The sequence below is a fragment of the Ictalurus punctatus genome, chromosome 20, assembly GCF_001660625.3.
Source record: "Ictalurus punctatus breed USDA103 chromosome 20, Coco_2.0, whole genome shotgun sequence".
NCBI lineage: Eukaryota > Metazoa > Chordata > Actinopteri > Siluriformes > Ictaluridae > Ictalurus > Ictalurus punctatus.
The window spans coordinates 23,289,399-23,302,088 of NC_030435.2; the positions used below are offsets into that span (position 1 = coordinate 23,289,399).

Here is a 12,690-nt window from a genome sequence, read left to right on the forward strand (position 1 = left end):
TTATTTATTTGTCATCTCTATGCAGGAGACCAGGGAGGGACCAGTGGTGAGGACATCCAGCTCACCACCACCATCACCCACGCTGACGGACCCACTGAGGTGTACAGAATGATGGGAAAGGAGTCGCAGGAGTAGTCACTTCACCTCGCTTCCTTCCTCGACCATCTCAGCACACCAACATGGCCAGCATTCTTTTATAAAACTCCTCACGATGTGCACTGTTTCAGGCGATCCAAACACCTTATCCTCCTTATCCAAGTGCCCTTGGTCCAGTGTTGACTTATTTTGTGTTCCAGTACTCTTTTTACCTTGCGCTTATTGATTTTCCCCTTACAACTCTGTTCACTCGGATTCATCACGAGTAGCCACTACCTTCTTTTAAATTAGATGCTGGGGTTGTGATGTTTTCCCTGCTGAAATCCCTAATGGTCTAATGTGTCCCATTACATAATCAAACTATTGTTAGTGTAAACCATTAGGATAATTCTCGTTAGGAATTTCATAACCTACCAATATTACGTTTGTACTAAAATATTTCAATATCCTTTTTTTTTTCTTTTTCTTTTTTCCTTTTAATGTTACATTTCATTGCTTTTCCTTTCATTTATAATGACGTACGACACTTTTTAGGATGCAAGAAGGGTAAAATGGCAAAGAGGAAGTCGATAAGCAGGAGGTAAAAACAGTTTTGTTAAAAAAAAGAAAAGAATGATGAGCAGAATTGAGCTCCTTTCGCAGAGGAAGGATTGGTGAGAATTTGGTGCCATCTTGTGGATGGAAGAGGAAGTTACAAAGTGTATGACGATCACCACCTTGACCAAATCCTTAAAAAGAACATTCTTGGTCGTCACCAAGCAGGTATTTTCCATCTATAGTTCGGTAATCTTTAATATAGCCATGTGTTGCTGATTATCATGGGGTACAGTATCACGATACTAGATTACAACACTTGTCCTCAGTCAAAGCAACTGCCCTGATGAACAGAATTCTGGGATTGCCTTCTCCACGAAGGATCTTCAAATTTCTGCAAAATAAGGAACTGTCTTACCTAACTGGTGTGTAATATTGTGGTGTGTACATCACTGATCTGGACATAGGATATTACCTAGCGTGTTTTTGTATTATTTTCATCACTTCAGATGATTAACAGTATCTCAGCCTATCTCACAGTCTAGTATATTCTCTGCCTCGTCTCGTCCGTGCAAGCGCGTTCGTAGCAATACAGCGTCCGGCGTCTTCGCCCCGTCATGTTTTACAAAAAGTTCATACGTAGTATGTTATGATGTAGATATATTTTTTATAAAGTGCTTATTTTCAAGTGTGTTAACTGCATCACTGTCTGTTGTATAATAAAAGGCCTTTTTCAGAATGATTGTACTGTTTTGTCATGTTCCTGGTTTAAGAAGGAATAAAGAGGAATACTTGAGTTGTGCTGTTCATTGGAAAATGACCATCTTCGTGGTAATTGTCAGTGATTATTTTCCTATACCTGCGTAGCAGAAATTTTATCTACGTTACTTAATTGTAATGTAAAGATCTCAGTGTGGCAAATCTTAACGAAGAATAATTTTATTTTCAAATAGAAATGACTTGAAACCCACATTTATACAATAATGACTTTTTATATAAGAATGTAAATATGTTTACAGAAGTGTGTGTGTGTGTGTGTGTGTGTAGCAGTGTCTTGTTAGAACATTAATCTTAAACCTTAGTGACATTATTATCATTGTGCAAAATAATAAACTATAGATAATTAAGATGTGAGTTTCACAGAATGGATTTCACAATTCAAAAACAATTCAGAACTTTCTGAAATTTGCATATTAATGCGTGTGTGAATGTTCCGTGGATCAGACTTGTTTGTCCAGTACGTCCCATATTTAGGGAATTTAGAGGCCGAATCAACACCTTGAACTCTGTCACGTTCCTCAAACTGTTCCTGAACAATGTTTCTGGGCGCATTATCCTGCTGAAAGAGGTCACTGATATTAAAGAACACCGTTGGAGTGAAGGGGTGTACTTGGTCTGGAACAGTGTTTAGGTAGGTGGGACGTGTCAAAGTAACATCCGCATGAACACCAGGACCCGAGGTTTCCCAGCAGAACATCGCCCAGAGCACCACGCTGTATCCGCCGGCTCATGTTCTTCCCATAGTGCATCCTGGTACCAACTCCTCCCCGGGTAAGCGGCGCACACACACCCGACCGTCCACATGATGTAAAAGAAAACGTGTTTCATCAGACCAGGACACCTTCTTCCGTTGCCCCATGGTCCAGTTCTGATGTTCACGTGCCCGGTGTAGGAGCTTTCTGTGGCGGACAGGGGGTCAGCACGGGAACTCTGACCGCTCCGCAGCTACGCAGCTCCATACACAGCAAGCTGTGACGCATTGTGTGTTCTGACTCCTTTCTATCAGAGCCAGCGTGAACTTTTTCAGCAACCTGTGCTACAGAAGCACTTCTGTGGGATCGGACCAGACGCATCAGTGAGCCTTGGGCGCCCACGACCCTGTCGTCGGTTCACTGGTTCTCCTTCCTTGGACTACTTTTGGCAGGTATTAACCGTTACATACTGGGAAAACCCCACACCGTTTTGGAGACTCTCTCACCCAGTCGTCTAACTGTCACAATTTGGCCCTTGTCAAAGTCGCTCAGATCCTTATACTTGCCCATTTTTCCTGCTTCCAACATGTCAACTTCACGATCTGATTATTCACTTCCTGCCTTATATATATCCCACAACTCGACAGGTGATAATCAGTGTTATTCACCTCACCTTTCACTGGCTTTAATGTTATGGCTTATCAGTGTAAGAGGAATAAAACATGTGACATGCTGTTTATAGGAAAATAAACATTTACTTTGTGTTAGTTGTCAGTGATTATTTTCCTATACCTGCATGGCACAAAGTGTTTAATTACTTACTTATTAGTGTAAAAAATATTAAAGAATAATAATAATTTTAAAAAATAGAAATGACTTCAAACCCACAAGACTTTATATCATAATGTAAACATATCTACAGAGGTGTATAGCAGTGTCTGGTTAGAACACTTTTCTTAAACCATGGTGACATTTCATTATAATTATTATAATTATATCAGGTTACGCTTGATTAAAAAGATTGATAATCCTCGTCCATTGGCATAATGATGCTTTCACAGACGGAAAACGGAACATCCTGTAGTTCCTTAATGCTAAATGGCTTCTCTATAATCAGATCGTCACAAGAGATAAGACCATCCTGGTCATCCAAGCTCTGATATCCAAGAACCACAGCTGTCTCGTTCTTGGGGGACATGATATGAATCAGTTTGGAGATTCCTGAGTCTGTACAACCGCTCCACACGCTGTACTGAAAATCTGTCTGTATCATTGGCTCCAGGTTCTTAGACGACACCAGGAAGTTCTCGCTCGGATAAATGTTTGCAACTGGCTGTTTAAAAAAGTACGAGCTGCTGGAGTTTGATGGTGAATATGTCCTATTGCTGATTCCCGAGCTGACTTCATTCAATTGGTTGAGGTTTGTAGATTGGCTTTCCTTATCAAGCCCACACCGAACATCTTCAGAGCTGTTCTGGTCCACGCTCTGGTAGTCTGTCATGGAGCAGATCAGTGGCACCGAATCGACGTCTTTTCCGAGACCGACGCTATATTGACTGTCTTTACACTGGATTTGAGAAGATTCCACACTGTGGACAGGAGAACATTCAGATTTATTTTTTAGAAACGTGACATGCTTTGGATTTTGCACAATGTAAAAGTATAAAAGTTGAAAGCGTCACCATGTTGTCTTGTGGTTTGCTGTTGGTTCAAGACTGACAGACGAGACCTCGTTTTGAAATGACAGAAACTGTGGGACCTGATCGAGAAAAATATAAAGCATGAAGGAACGAAATCAAACATCTTGTACTTTTGTAGGACTAAAAGACAAGAATGAAAACATTTCCAGATTTTTTTTAATAGGTTACTATTGCCTAGTTTACAATTCTATAAATATGAAACACCTGCAGCTACAGTTTATATTCAGCTGCCATGGAAAAATATAGGTACCAACAAATCTGATGTTCAGGGTTGTAGCGGAATAATATTGTTAATTTAACAATTAAGCTCATTAGAATTTATTTCGATAAACAGGCAGCTCAGTTTCTAAGTCAAATTAATATTTAAAAGAAAAAAAATCATCCATTTAATTTTATGATGTTGAAAAAAAAAGCTGCTGTCCAAGCAGGATAAATTCTTTGTGAATAAATTTTAATGCATCTCTTTGTATGGTAGATTTGACGTCTTCACGTTAAAAACAAATATGAAATGAAACGATTTGTGGAAATGTATTATTAGAAATGCTCCATATTGGAGTAACTGATGGAAACGGCATTGCCTACCTGTTTTACAAAATTCGTAGAAAATTTCGGAGTAGGAATCTTGTCCCACCATGGTTTTAGGACTCTGTAATAAAGAGGTGCAAAAAAAAAAAAAAAAAATCACTAATGAGTTTCTGACGTTAAGGCTTGTGGATAAGAAGTAGTTAAAAAATCCATGACAAAATTGTTGATGAGATCTGTGACAGGGGATTTGGAGACCTCTCTGGTAGAAATGTGGTATTGCAACCACCGCTTGGTGGAGCATACGTACAGTAAGTACATTTACATGTATATTTATTCATTTAGCAGACTCTTAAATGGAAAGCGACTTACAAATGAGGAACATAATTGCACTTTATTAATCCCAGGTGGGAAATTCCAGTAAATATTTTAATGGTGTGTTTCCTCCACATACCCAAACATAAAAAATAAAAGGCGACCAAAATGGGAGAACTATGTGGTCCATTTTTGTCCAAGGTGTAAAAAAAAAAGAGAGACTGGCAACTAATTCACAGTAATACAGGTCATTTTGTAAATGCTTGTCATTTCCTTCAACTTGGTAGAAGTGCTTGGATTAACATTGTTCCTTGACTGATCAAAAGTCTTGTTGATGACTTGATGAAAAATCTGTGAAAATTTGTTGATTAAAAAAAAAAAAAAAAAAAAAAATTAAATGAAAATTATTACAAGAACTCTATTCATTTGGAAATGAATGAATGAATTTAATTTTATTAACCTTTAAAAAAAATTCTGCATGCTGAGACAAATATTTGCAAAGTAAATAGCACAGTGTTAATACAGTAGTATTTTCTTTTGGGGATTTTTTTTTTTCGTCTGTATATTTTGCAGATTGTGATGCACGATCTATGCTCAGCCAATTAGCAACAAAACACTGCTGACAACCTTGCCTTCCGATGTTGACCTTGGGCAGGTACTAAAAAAACATTTACATTGTTTAACACTGGTACCTTTATTTCTAGACAAGTGCCTGATAGAAAAAAAAAACAGTTCTGTTTTTCAAGTGCCAAAAGTTTCAGTACTTTCTCTAGTGATAAAGTAACAATGCTGCCACTAACGCAAGTCCTCTTATGCACTCTGATAAATATGACTGATGCGACTGCCGAGCCTGTATGCATTCAAGTAATGCGAGATTGCAACAATAAATCCACCATGACTCATGGCTCTGAAAGGCGTGCGTGAAATCCGACCTGACGAGATGCTCTATGCTGATTATATCCAGATTCTTCTGAAGAAGGAAAAAAACAACAACACACACACAACACACGATGTAAGAGGTCTTACCTGTTGAACCAGAAGTAGATTGAACATACACAGATGGTCAGAATGAGACATAAAATGGGGATTATTATCTTGAGAAGGTTTTGTAACGATAGTGCTGGGGAGAGACACAGACACGAACTCTTGTTAAACATGCCGATATAAAAAAAAAAAAAAATGGTTTCACACACACCTACGTAGTGAAACTTACGTGTTTTGAGCACACGTGCTTCACTGTAGTCACTGAATGTCTTACTAGGAGGGTAGTTCGATTTCACTCTCGCTTTCAAAGTATATCTGGAATTAGGTTGTAGGTTCCTGCCCACAATCTCATATGTAGTCTGACCAACTGCCAAAATCTGTGTCACCTGTATGAAAAGTGAAAATTATTTTCATAGTGTCATCCGGAATAAGATAAGTTAACGAGTTATGTTTTTGACGTTTTTAAAACAAAATTTTTTAAAGTGAGCGACTCACGAAATCATTGCTTCCAACAATGCCGTAGGTGAGCTCTACAATCAGTGAGTCAGAGAAAGGTTTCTTCGTGTAGGTGGTGTTCAAGCTAATGTGAAAGTCTCCGTTTATGTTCTGAATGACTGACGTGATGATCGGTCTCCTAGGCTTGACTGCATGGAAGAAATAAAATAAATAGATTCGGATGTGTGGGATATGAGCTATACATATCAGGATATGTTTAGTTGAGGATATTCCTGTATAAACGAAAGGCTGGACAGATTCGTTGAGTAATATATACACTTTAACGTTCAGATCTACGTGTTACACGTCACTAGCTGAACTTGTTGAACTAGCCTAGAGTCTGATCAGAGGCACATGTAAGCGCAGACTTGTACTTGGATGCTACCGACGCCAGAGCTGAGGTCAGACATCGAATTCTCCACCCAAGAAAGGCCGGCCATTGTGCTATAAAGATCTCTCTATTGACATGCACGAGCTTCCATGCTGCGCACGCTCAGTTCCAGAATAAACTATTTCAACCTAAAAATGCTGGAAGTGTGTTTCGCAGCCTATGTATGGATGTCAAGGGAAGTGCTGTTTGATGCAGTGGACTAATAAATGAGCATGAATAGACTGACGTCACGCAGCCCTCAGTACAAACCGTAATTCACTTACTGCTTTCTTCAGTATTGATCGTCTCTGTGTGCCAAATCTCGTCTCCTTTCGACACGTTTACCGTGAATGTCTCCGTAATGACAAACCCTGCCACTTGGATTCTGCATTCACATGCATCGTGTCGGATTTCATCAAAATGGCAGGTATACATCCTGCAACATCAGAAAGAACAATATAAAGCAAATCCCACGGATAAACTGTATTAAAAAAAACACCAAAAACTGTCATGTGAACTAACCTGTTATTAGTGAAGGTTATTGAAGCACTGAGTTTGTTTTTGGAACAGCTGTCGGGATCATCCACGGTCAAACTGCACTTTAGCTCGGTGTCATAATCGTTAAAGCATTGCAGAAGCTCTGAAAAGTTCAGTTTTAAGGTGTCAGAAATATATGAGAGTTCTTTTTAAAGTCTCACTGATAGAACAATAATTCAATTAAGTGCCAAAAATATGTTGAATGATTTATTCATTACTTTTCGTTTGTTTTTGTTTATATTTTCTGGTCATTGACCTCTTGTTCTAATATTTCTTCATCCGATTGTGTGTCGTTTATCGTTCATCTGTTTGGATGCCAGAATTTTACTGCCAAAAACCTAATGTGTGACAGTGGAAGAGATGTGCGCCAAGCGACAGGAAGTAAACAGTGTGGAAAATGTCCACTCTTACTTAGTTTATCTATCTATCTATCTATCTATCTATCTATCTATCTATCTATCTATCTATCTATTTATCTATCTATTTATCTATTTATTTACAGAAGCAAAATTTTTCCCCTTTCCCCTTCAGTGAATCGGCTTTTCTGTCAAGTGAATTTTATTCTTGTTTGGTGTGCTTGGTATCTCGGTAGCAACAGGTTAAAATTATTTTTAAAAAAAAGAAGTTAATCCTAATACAAACCATAAATGTTGGCACCTCTGAAAATGACCTAACCTAACAGAAGGTATTTGTCGATGCGGTGTGTCACTCTGCTGTCTGTGAAGAGAACTGTCCTTGCTTCGAAAAGCTTGATTGAGAAGTCTTCGATTCTCCCCCAAATCTGTCCCTTATATCAAAACTACATCAAGTGTCTTTTAAGGAAAAAGGAACAAAGGGGGGGAAGAAAAATCGAACGAAATCCATTGTACGGCAAAGATCTTAAGAATCGCGGTTTTTCCTAAGCTATCTTTTGAACATTACACAGGGCACCTTTGACATGCGGAACGACCGAAACAAATTTAGTTACGTATTAGTTATTTAGACAAGACAACAAAGAGAATGACACGACACACAAATCGGAATCGGCAAAGTATTGGAGAAAGCATTTAACATGTTTCAAGGATTCAAAAGGTTTTAATTGTCACATATTTTGGCACGAATAGAAGCCTGTTTGAATCATATACGTTTTTAAACATGATGGAATTTTAGCACGAAGACGATTTCCCAAATATCATATGATTCTTGTTTGCTTGCTGAATAGAAACTGTAATAGTAGTAATAGTAATAGTATTACTAGTATAATAGTAAAATTGGCAGCAAATTTACCAGAGGATTCGGTGAAGCCAACACTGGAGAGGAGTAGAGTTACTTGCAGGATTATAATTAAGGCACCCATTGTCTATTCTGAAACAAATTAAGCACAAAAAATACTTTTGAGGGTTTAATAATGTCATACATAACCTAGCCTGATGACAGAGAACAGTGGTTGTTACCATTACCATCTCCATAAGATTCATTGAAACTCACCTTTGCAGGTTGCACTGGGCATCAGGTCAAACAGGTATCAGAGTCATCCTAAAATTCACTGCTGTCTGTAAATCACAACTGAACCCAGTCTATATCTGAGCACTTAAGGATTTACAAGCATCATGAACCGCAGCTCGTCTCTCAGCCTTCCCTGTCTCGAGTGCTGTGTTATGACAGGATTGCTTTCAGTTGTAGTCAGAACGAGTTGAAGCAGTTCTATGGAAATCTAGAGGCACAGTTTCCGCCTTGCTCTTCACGCACACCCAACAGGAGAACAGAGAAGAATAAAAAGGTCGGTACTCATATTATCTAGAATGGAATGAAGGGAAAGGACTACATCTGTGTCCAACATCAAGTTGTTAATGTTATCCACGTTATTGTTTTACACAGTAATTTCCAGCGTGGATCTCAAAATGTGAAGGATCTGGAGAGATTCTGTACGGAGGAACGCTCTCAGATCCCTCGCCATGTGTTCTCCAACCTCATCAGGCGTTATAGGAGAAGACTCAGAGCTGCTATCTTAGCAAAAGGATCTTAGCATAAAGTATTGACTAAAAGGGTACCAATAATTGTTGCACACCTATATTTAACACAGATTTATTTTTTGGGTAAACCTGTGTTTTATATGCAATTGTTTGATATCCATGAGAGCAGAGTGATTTTTTAAAAAATAAATAAATAAATATCAAAACGTTAAATTTGCAAAGTCTCCTTTGCTCATATTTACCAAGGGTGCCAATAATTAGTGGAGGGCGCTGTATAAACACATGCACTAGGTGTGATAAATGTGTGAAACATATCATAAATTTAAAGGTGTATGACGTGATTATTCTCATGTGAAGTTCATGTGGCTTTTCTGTGAGCAGAGAGAGAAACACACTCACACACACTCAAAAATAACTGTAGAAAAATCAGATCTGATGAAACTGAAAGTATTCTGCAGCTTACAGTTTGTTTAAGGTGGAGTTCTTCACGGTAGCATGGAGATATGCAGTGTTCTAATGGTAGCCTACACAAACACTGTGAAATTATTTGATGAAAGTGCAAGTCTAGTAGTTGGGACTTTATAGTGGTGTGCATAAGTATTCACCCCCTTCGAACTGTTCCACATTTCGCAATGTTACAATTTGGAATCGAAATGGACTTGATTGGTATTATATATACAGTATATCTCATGAATCGACACAAAATAGACCATAATATTAGAGTGGAGAAAAATAGTCAGTGTAATTGATATTGTTACATATATATATATATATATTTTTTACAAATAAAAATGATTGTAACTACATAACTTTCCCCCTGACTTCTGTGAACCTTCGAAACATCAACGTAATTTGCTGATGTCACATAATTAGTTAAATGGAGTGAACAATTAAATGTGCGATTAAAATGTCATGTGATCTTAATATACGAATACATATATTATATATTATATATATAGGTTCCTGGAAGAACCTAAGAGAACATACCTAAAAAACAAAACAAAAAAAACAGAACCATGCAGAACAAGAAGGTTCAGGATAAAGTTCTTGAAAAGTATCAATCAAGATCTGGTTATGAAAAAATTTTTCCCAAACAACCTGCAGAGTGAAATAATTTTTTTATTTAAAAAAATATGGCACAAGTGGAAGGGGGGATTAGTCAGAGAAGCAACCCAGAAGTCAAGAGTAACTGCAAACGAGCTAGAAACTACAAAGTGTGAAAAAGTTCAATGGGGGTAAAAACTTATGCAGACCACTGTAAATGTAAAACGACAATAAAACGGATGTAAAGTCTCTTATTCATATTGTGCCTGTGCAGTAAAATACAACCTCATAAATAATACATGATCACAGCCTGATTAAGTTTAAATAAAAACACCACCGTTGTTGCAGTTCCAACGAAATCTAAACCTAAACATAAACCTAATTTAAAGAACTGCTAAACAGCTGCACTCGTGTCAGTCAGCAAGTGCTTTTAAAAGGGCTTGTAATGGTACACATGAAAAACCCTGACAGCACTCCAAACAAACTATATCACCTGTGCTGTAATTCAGCTGAAATTAGTCAGGATTTTATATTTATTGATAAACTGAACATTTAAAAACATCCTTTGTTTAATTCTCGTCCCTACGCATCACCCATGCACATGTACACGAAGCCAGAGTCCACAGTGACTGGAGTTCACCCATGTTAGTTCGGTCTCTAGGAAGAAAGTATATTTTACTGAAATATTTTACTGCTGTAAAGTCTTACGGTACAGTACTAAACATTTATAGTAATTGAAACTAAAATGAACAGTAACACTGTCAGTTTCAATGAAGTCGACATGCAAAATTATCCAGAAAATTCACTTGCTATGTAAGTAGGCTATAATAAGCGATACTACAAAAACAATGCCGATGAAGCTGAAACTCCATCATCGAAGAATCCACATAATTATAATATTTTTAAAAATGTGTACATTCCTGTTTTTCAATCCTGTACCTTTCCCATACATGTTTAATTGTTAGATCAGTTTTCGCGCACGTAAATCAGCTGATCAGATAATTCATCTGGAAAAGCCTGAAGCAAGTTTCACTGGGTGATACCTGGGAATTTAAAACTGAAATATCTTGTAGATGATAAACTCTGAGCTGTAGGTCTGAACTCTGATCTGAGTTCCCATTCAGCACGTAGTTAACCCGGGATGAATCACCATTCACGGAATAACTCTACAAGTATAGTCTTGTTTATGGGTTGCATGAAAAGGAAATGACTACTAACCTATAATTTATTGTTGACGTTTTTCCAAGAACTGTGATTTCTAGGCAGTATGCAGTGCTGTACATGAAAGCGGATCCCTACCCCCCCCCCCCCCCCCCCCCCCCAAAAAAAAAAAAAAAAACAGTTTTGCAGACTCTTTCCAGGGAAGATTTGGTGACCCATACTCAAAAAGTCACTAGAAGTCACCTGAAGGCTTCATGGACCGATTTTCTTATTCATTTAATTGTCCTGATCATTTGCCTTTCTGAAGAATAGAATGGAATAGAAATTGTTTTTTTTTTTTTTTTTAGAAAACAATAGATTATATCTTATTTCTTGTAGAAAGAAGAATTCTTTGATCAATGCAACACAAACCGACTATTTACTGTATGCATGGACATCATATACTATAATTCATTTGTATGCAAATTATGCAGTATGCAAGCAGTATACAAGTATGCAGACCAAACAAAGCAATGGTAGTGAGGAGTTGGGTAATAAACACGAAGGAATCGGTTGCAGATGGAATAACTCTTTTTAAAAAAAAATTTTTTTTACTGTAAATACAGTTTAAAATAAGATCAAAGATCAATGATGATCAGTGATTGGCTGGTAATAATAGTGATCGGTGATTTGTCTTTTTAATCTTATATATTTATCACTAATGAGCAAGTCAGAGGCGACAGTGGCAAGGAAAAACTCCCTGAGACAGCATCCAAACGTCCCAGTTCACCACAACACTCAAAAAGCTTGAGTAAACAAATATTTTTTCAGCCTGGACTTAAACACTGAGACTGTGTCTGAGTCACGAACACTAATTGGAAGGCTGTTCCATAACTATAGGGCTTTGTAAGAGAAAGCTCTTTCCCCTGCTGTAGCCTTCGCTATCCCAGGTACAACAAAAAGCCTGCACCTTTTTATTGATGTAGGCTTGGTGGATCATAAAAGACCAAAAGTTCACTCAGGTACTGTGGCGTGAGACCATTCATTGCTTCACTGGTCAATAGTAGTATTTTATAATCAATGTGAAATTTTACTGGGAGCCAGTGCAGTGTGGATAAGATCGGGGTGATGTGGTCATATCTTCTGGGTCTAGTAAGGAGTCTTGCAGCTGCACCTTATTTGTTCTGAAACTGTTAGCTTTCAGGGTAAACTAATTAAAATGTAGACCACATATTTGCAGGGGATTTTTATTGTATTATTTAACTATTCTTTAAAGCTTTGTGATTAAGTGATGGTGACCAATAAAACATAGAACATTTCTACTTTCCTTTTTTGTACTATAAATACTTTTCTCTTGTTTCACATATATCATGCCTAAACAAACAGACATTATGTCTTTTTCTATAAAATTTCCTTTGTTACCCTAAATGGTACAAATTTATTTTTGTGCCACCTGCTGGACAAACGTCATAGTGGTAAATGAACACAATAACCAAGTAGCACTTCAGAATATTATAGAGAGGTGCACA

The 12,690-nt window shown here is 37.6% G+C and overlaps 2 protein-coding genes across 3 annotated transcripts in view; one reads left to right on the forward strand and one right to left on the reverse strand.

The window, feature by feature from the left end:
- wls (Wnt ligand secretion mediator) overlaps positions 1–1,369 on the forward strand; it is a 23,328-nt gene extending 21,959 nt beyond the window's left edge. Inside the window, exon 12 of the mRNA XM_017495493.3 lies at positions 26–1,369. Coding sequence (XP_017350982.1) covers positions 26–135 — 110 coding nt within the window. The 3' untranslated portion in view covers positions 136–1,369. The remainder of the gene's footprint in view (positions 1–25) is intronic.
- Positions 695–8,654, reverse strand: LOC108280483 (uncharacterized). Of its 2 annotated transcripts, none has more exons than XM_017495494.3 (10): positions 8,493–8,654; positions 8,292–8,369; positions 7,011–7,128; positions 6,773–6,924; positions 6,119–6,267; positions 5,853–6,009; positions 5,666–5,759; positions 4,385–4,448; positions 3,785–3,861; positions 695–3,691 (listed from the first exon to the last, which is right to left on the reverse strand). In XM_017495494.3, exons 2-10 carry the CDS (start codon positions 8,359–8,361, stop codon positions 3,115–3,117), a joined length of 1,458 nt encoding a protein of 485 aa, XP_017350983.1. In that variant the 5' UTR covers positions 8,362–8,369; positions 8,493–8,654; the 3' UTR covers positions 695–3,114. The 2 variants fall into 2 exon arrangements, with proteins under 2 accessions (XP_017350983.1, XP_017350984.1); XM_017495495.3 differs by having other exon boundaries at positions 8,292–8,395.
- Positions 8,655–12,690: the final 4,036 nt, after the last annotated feature.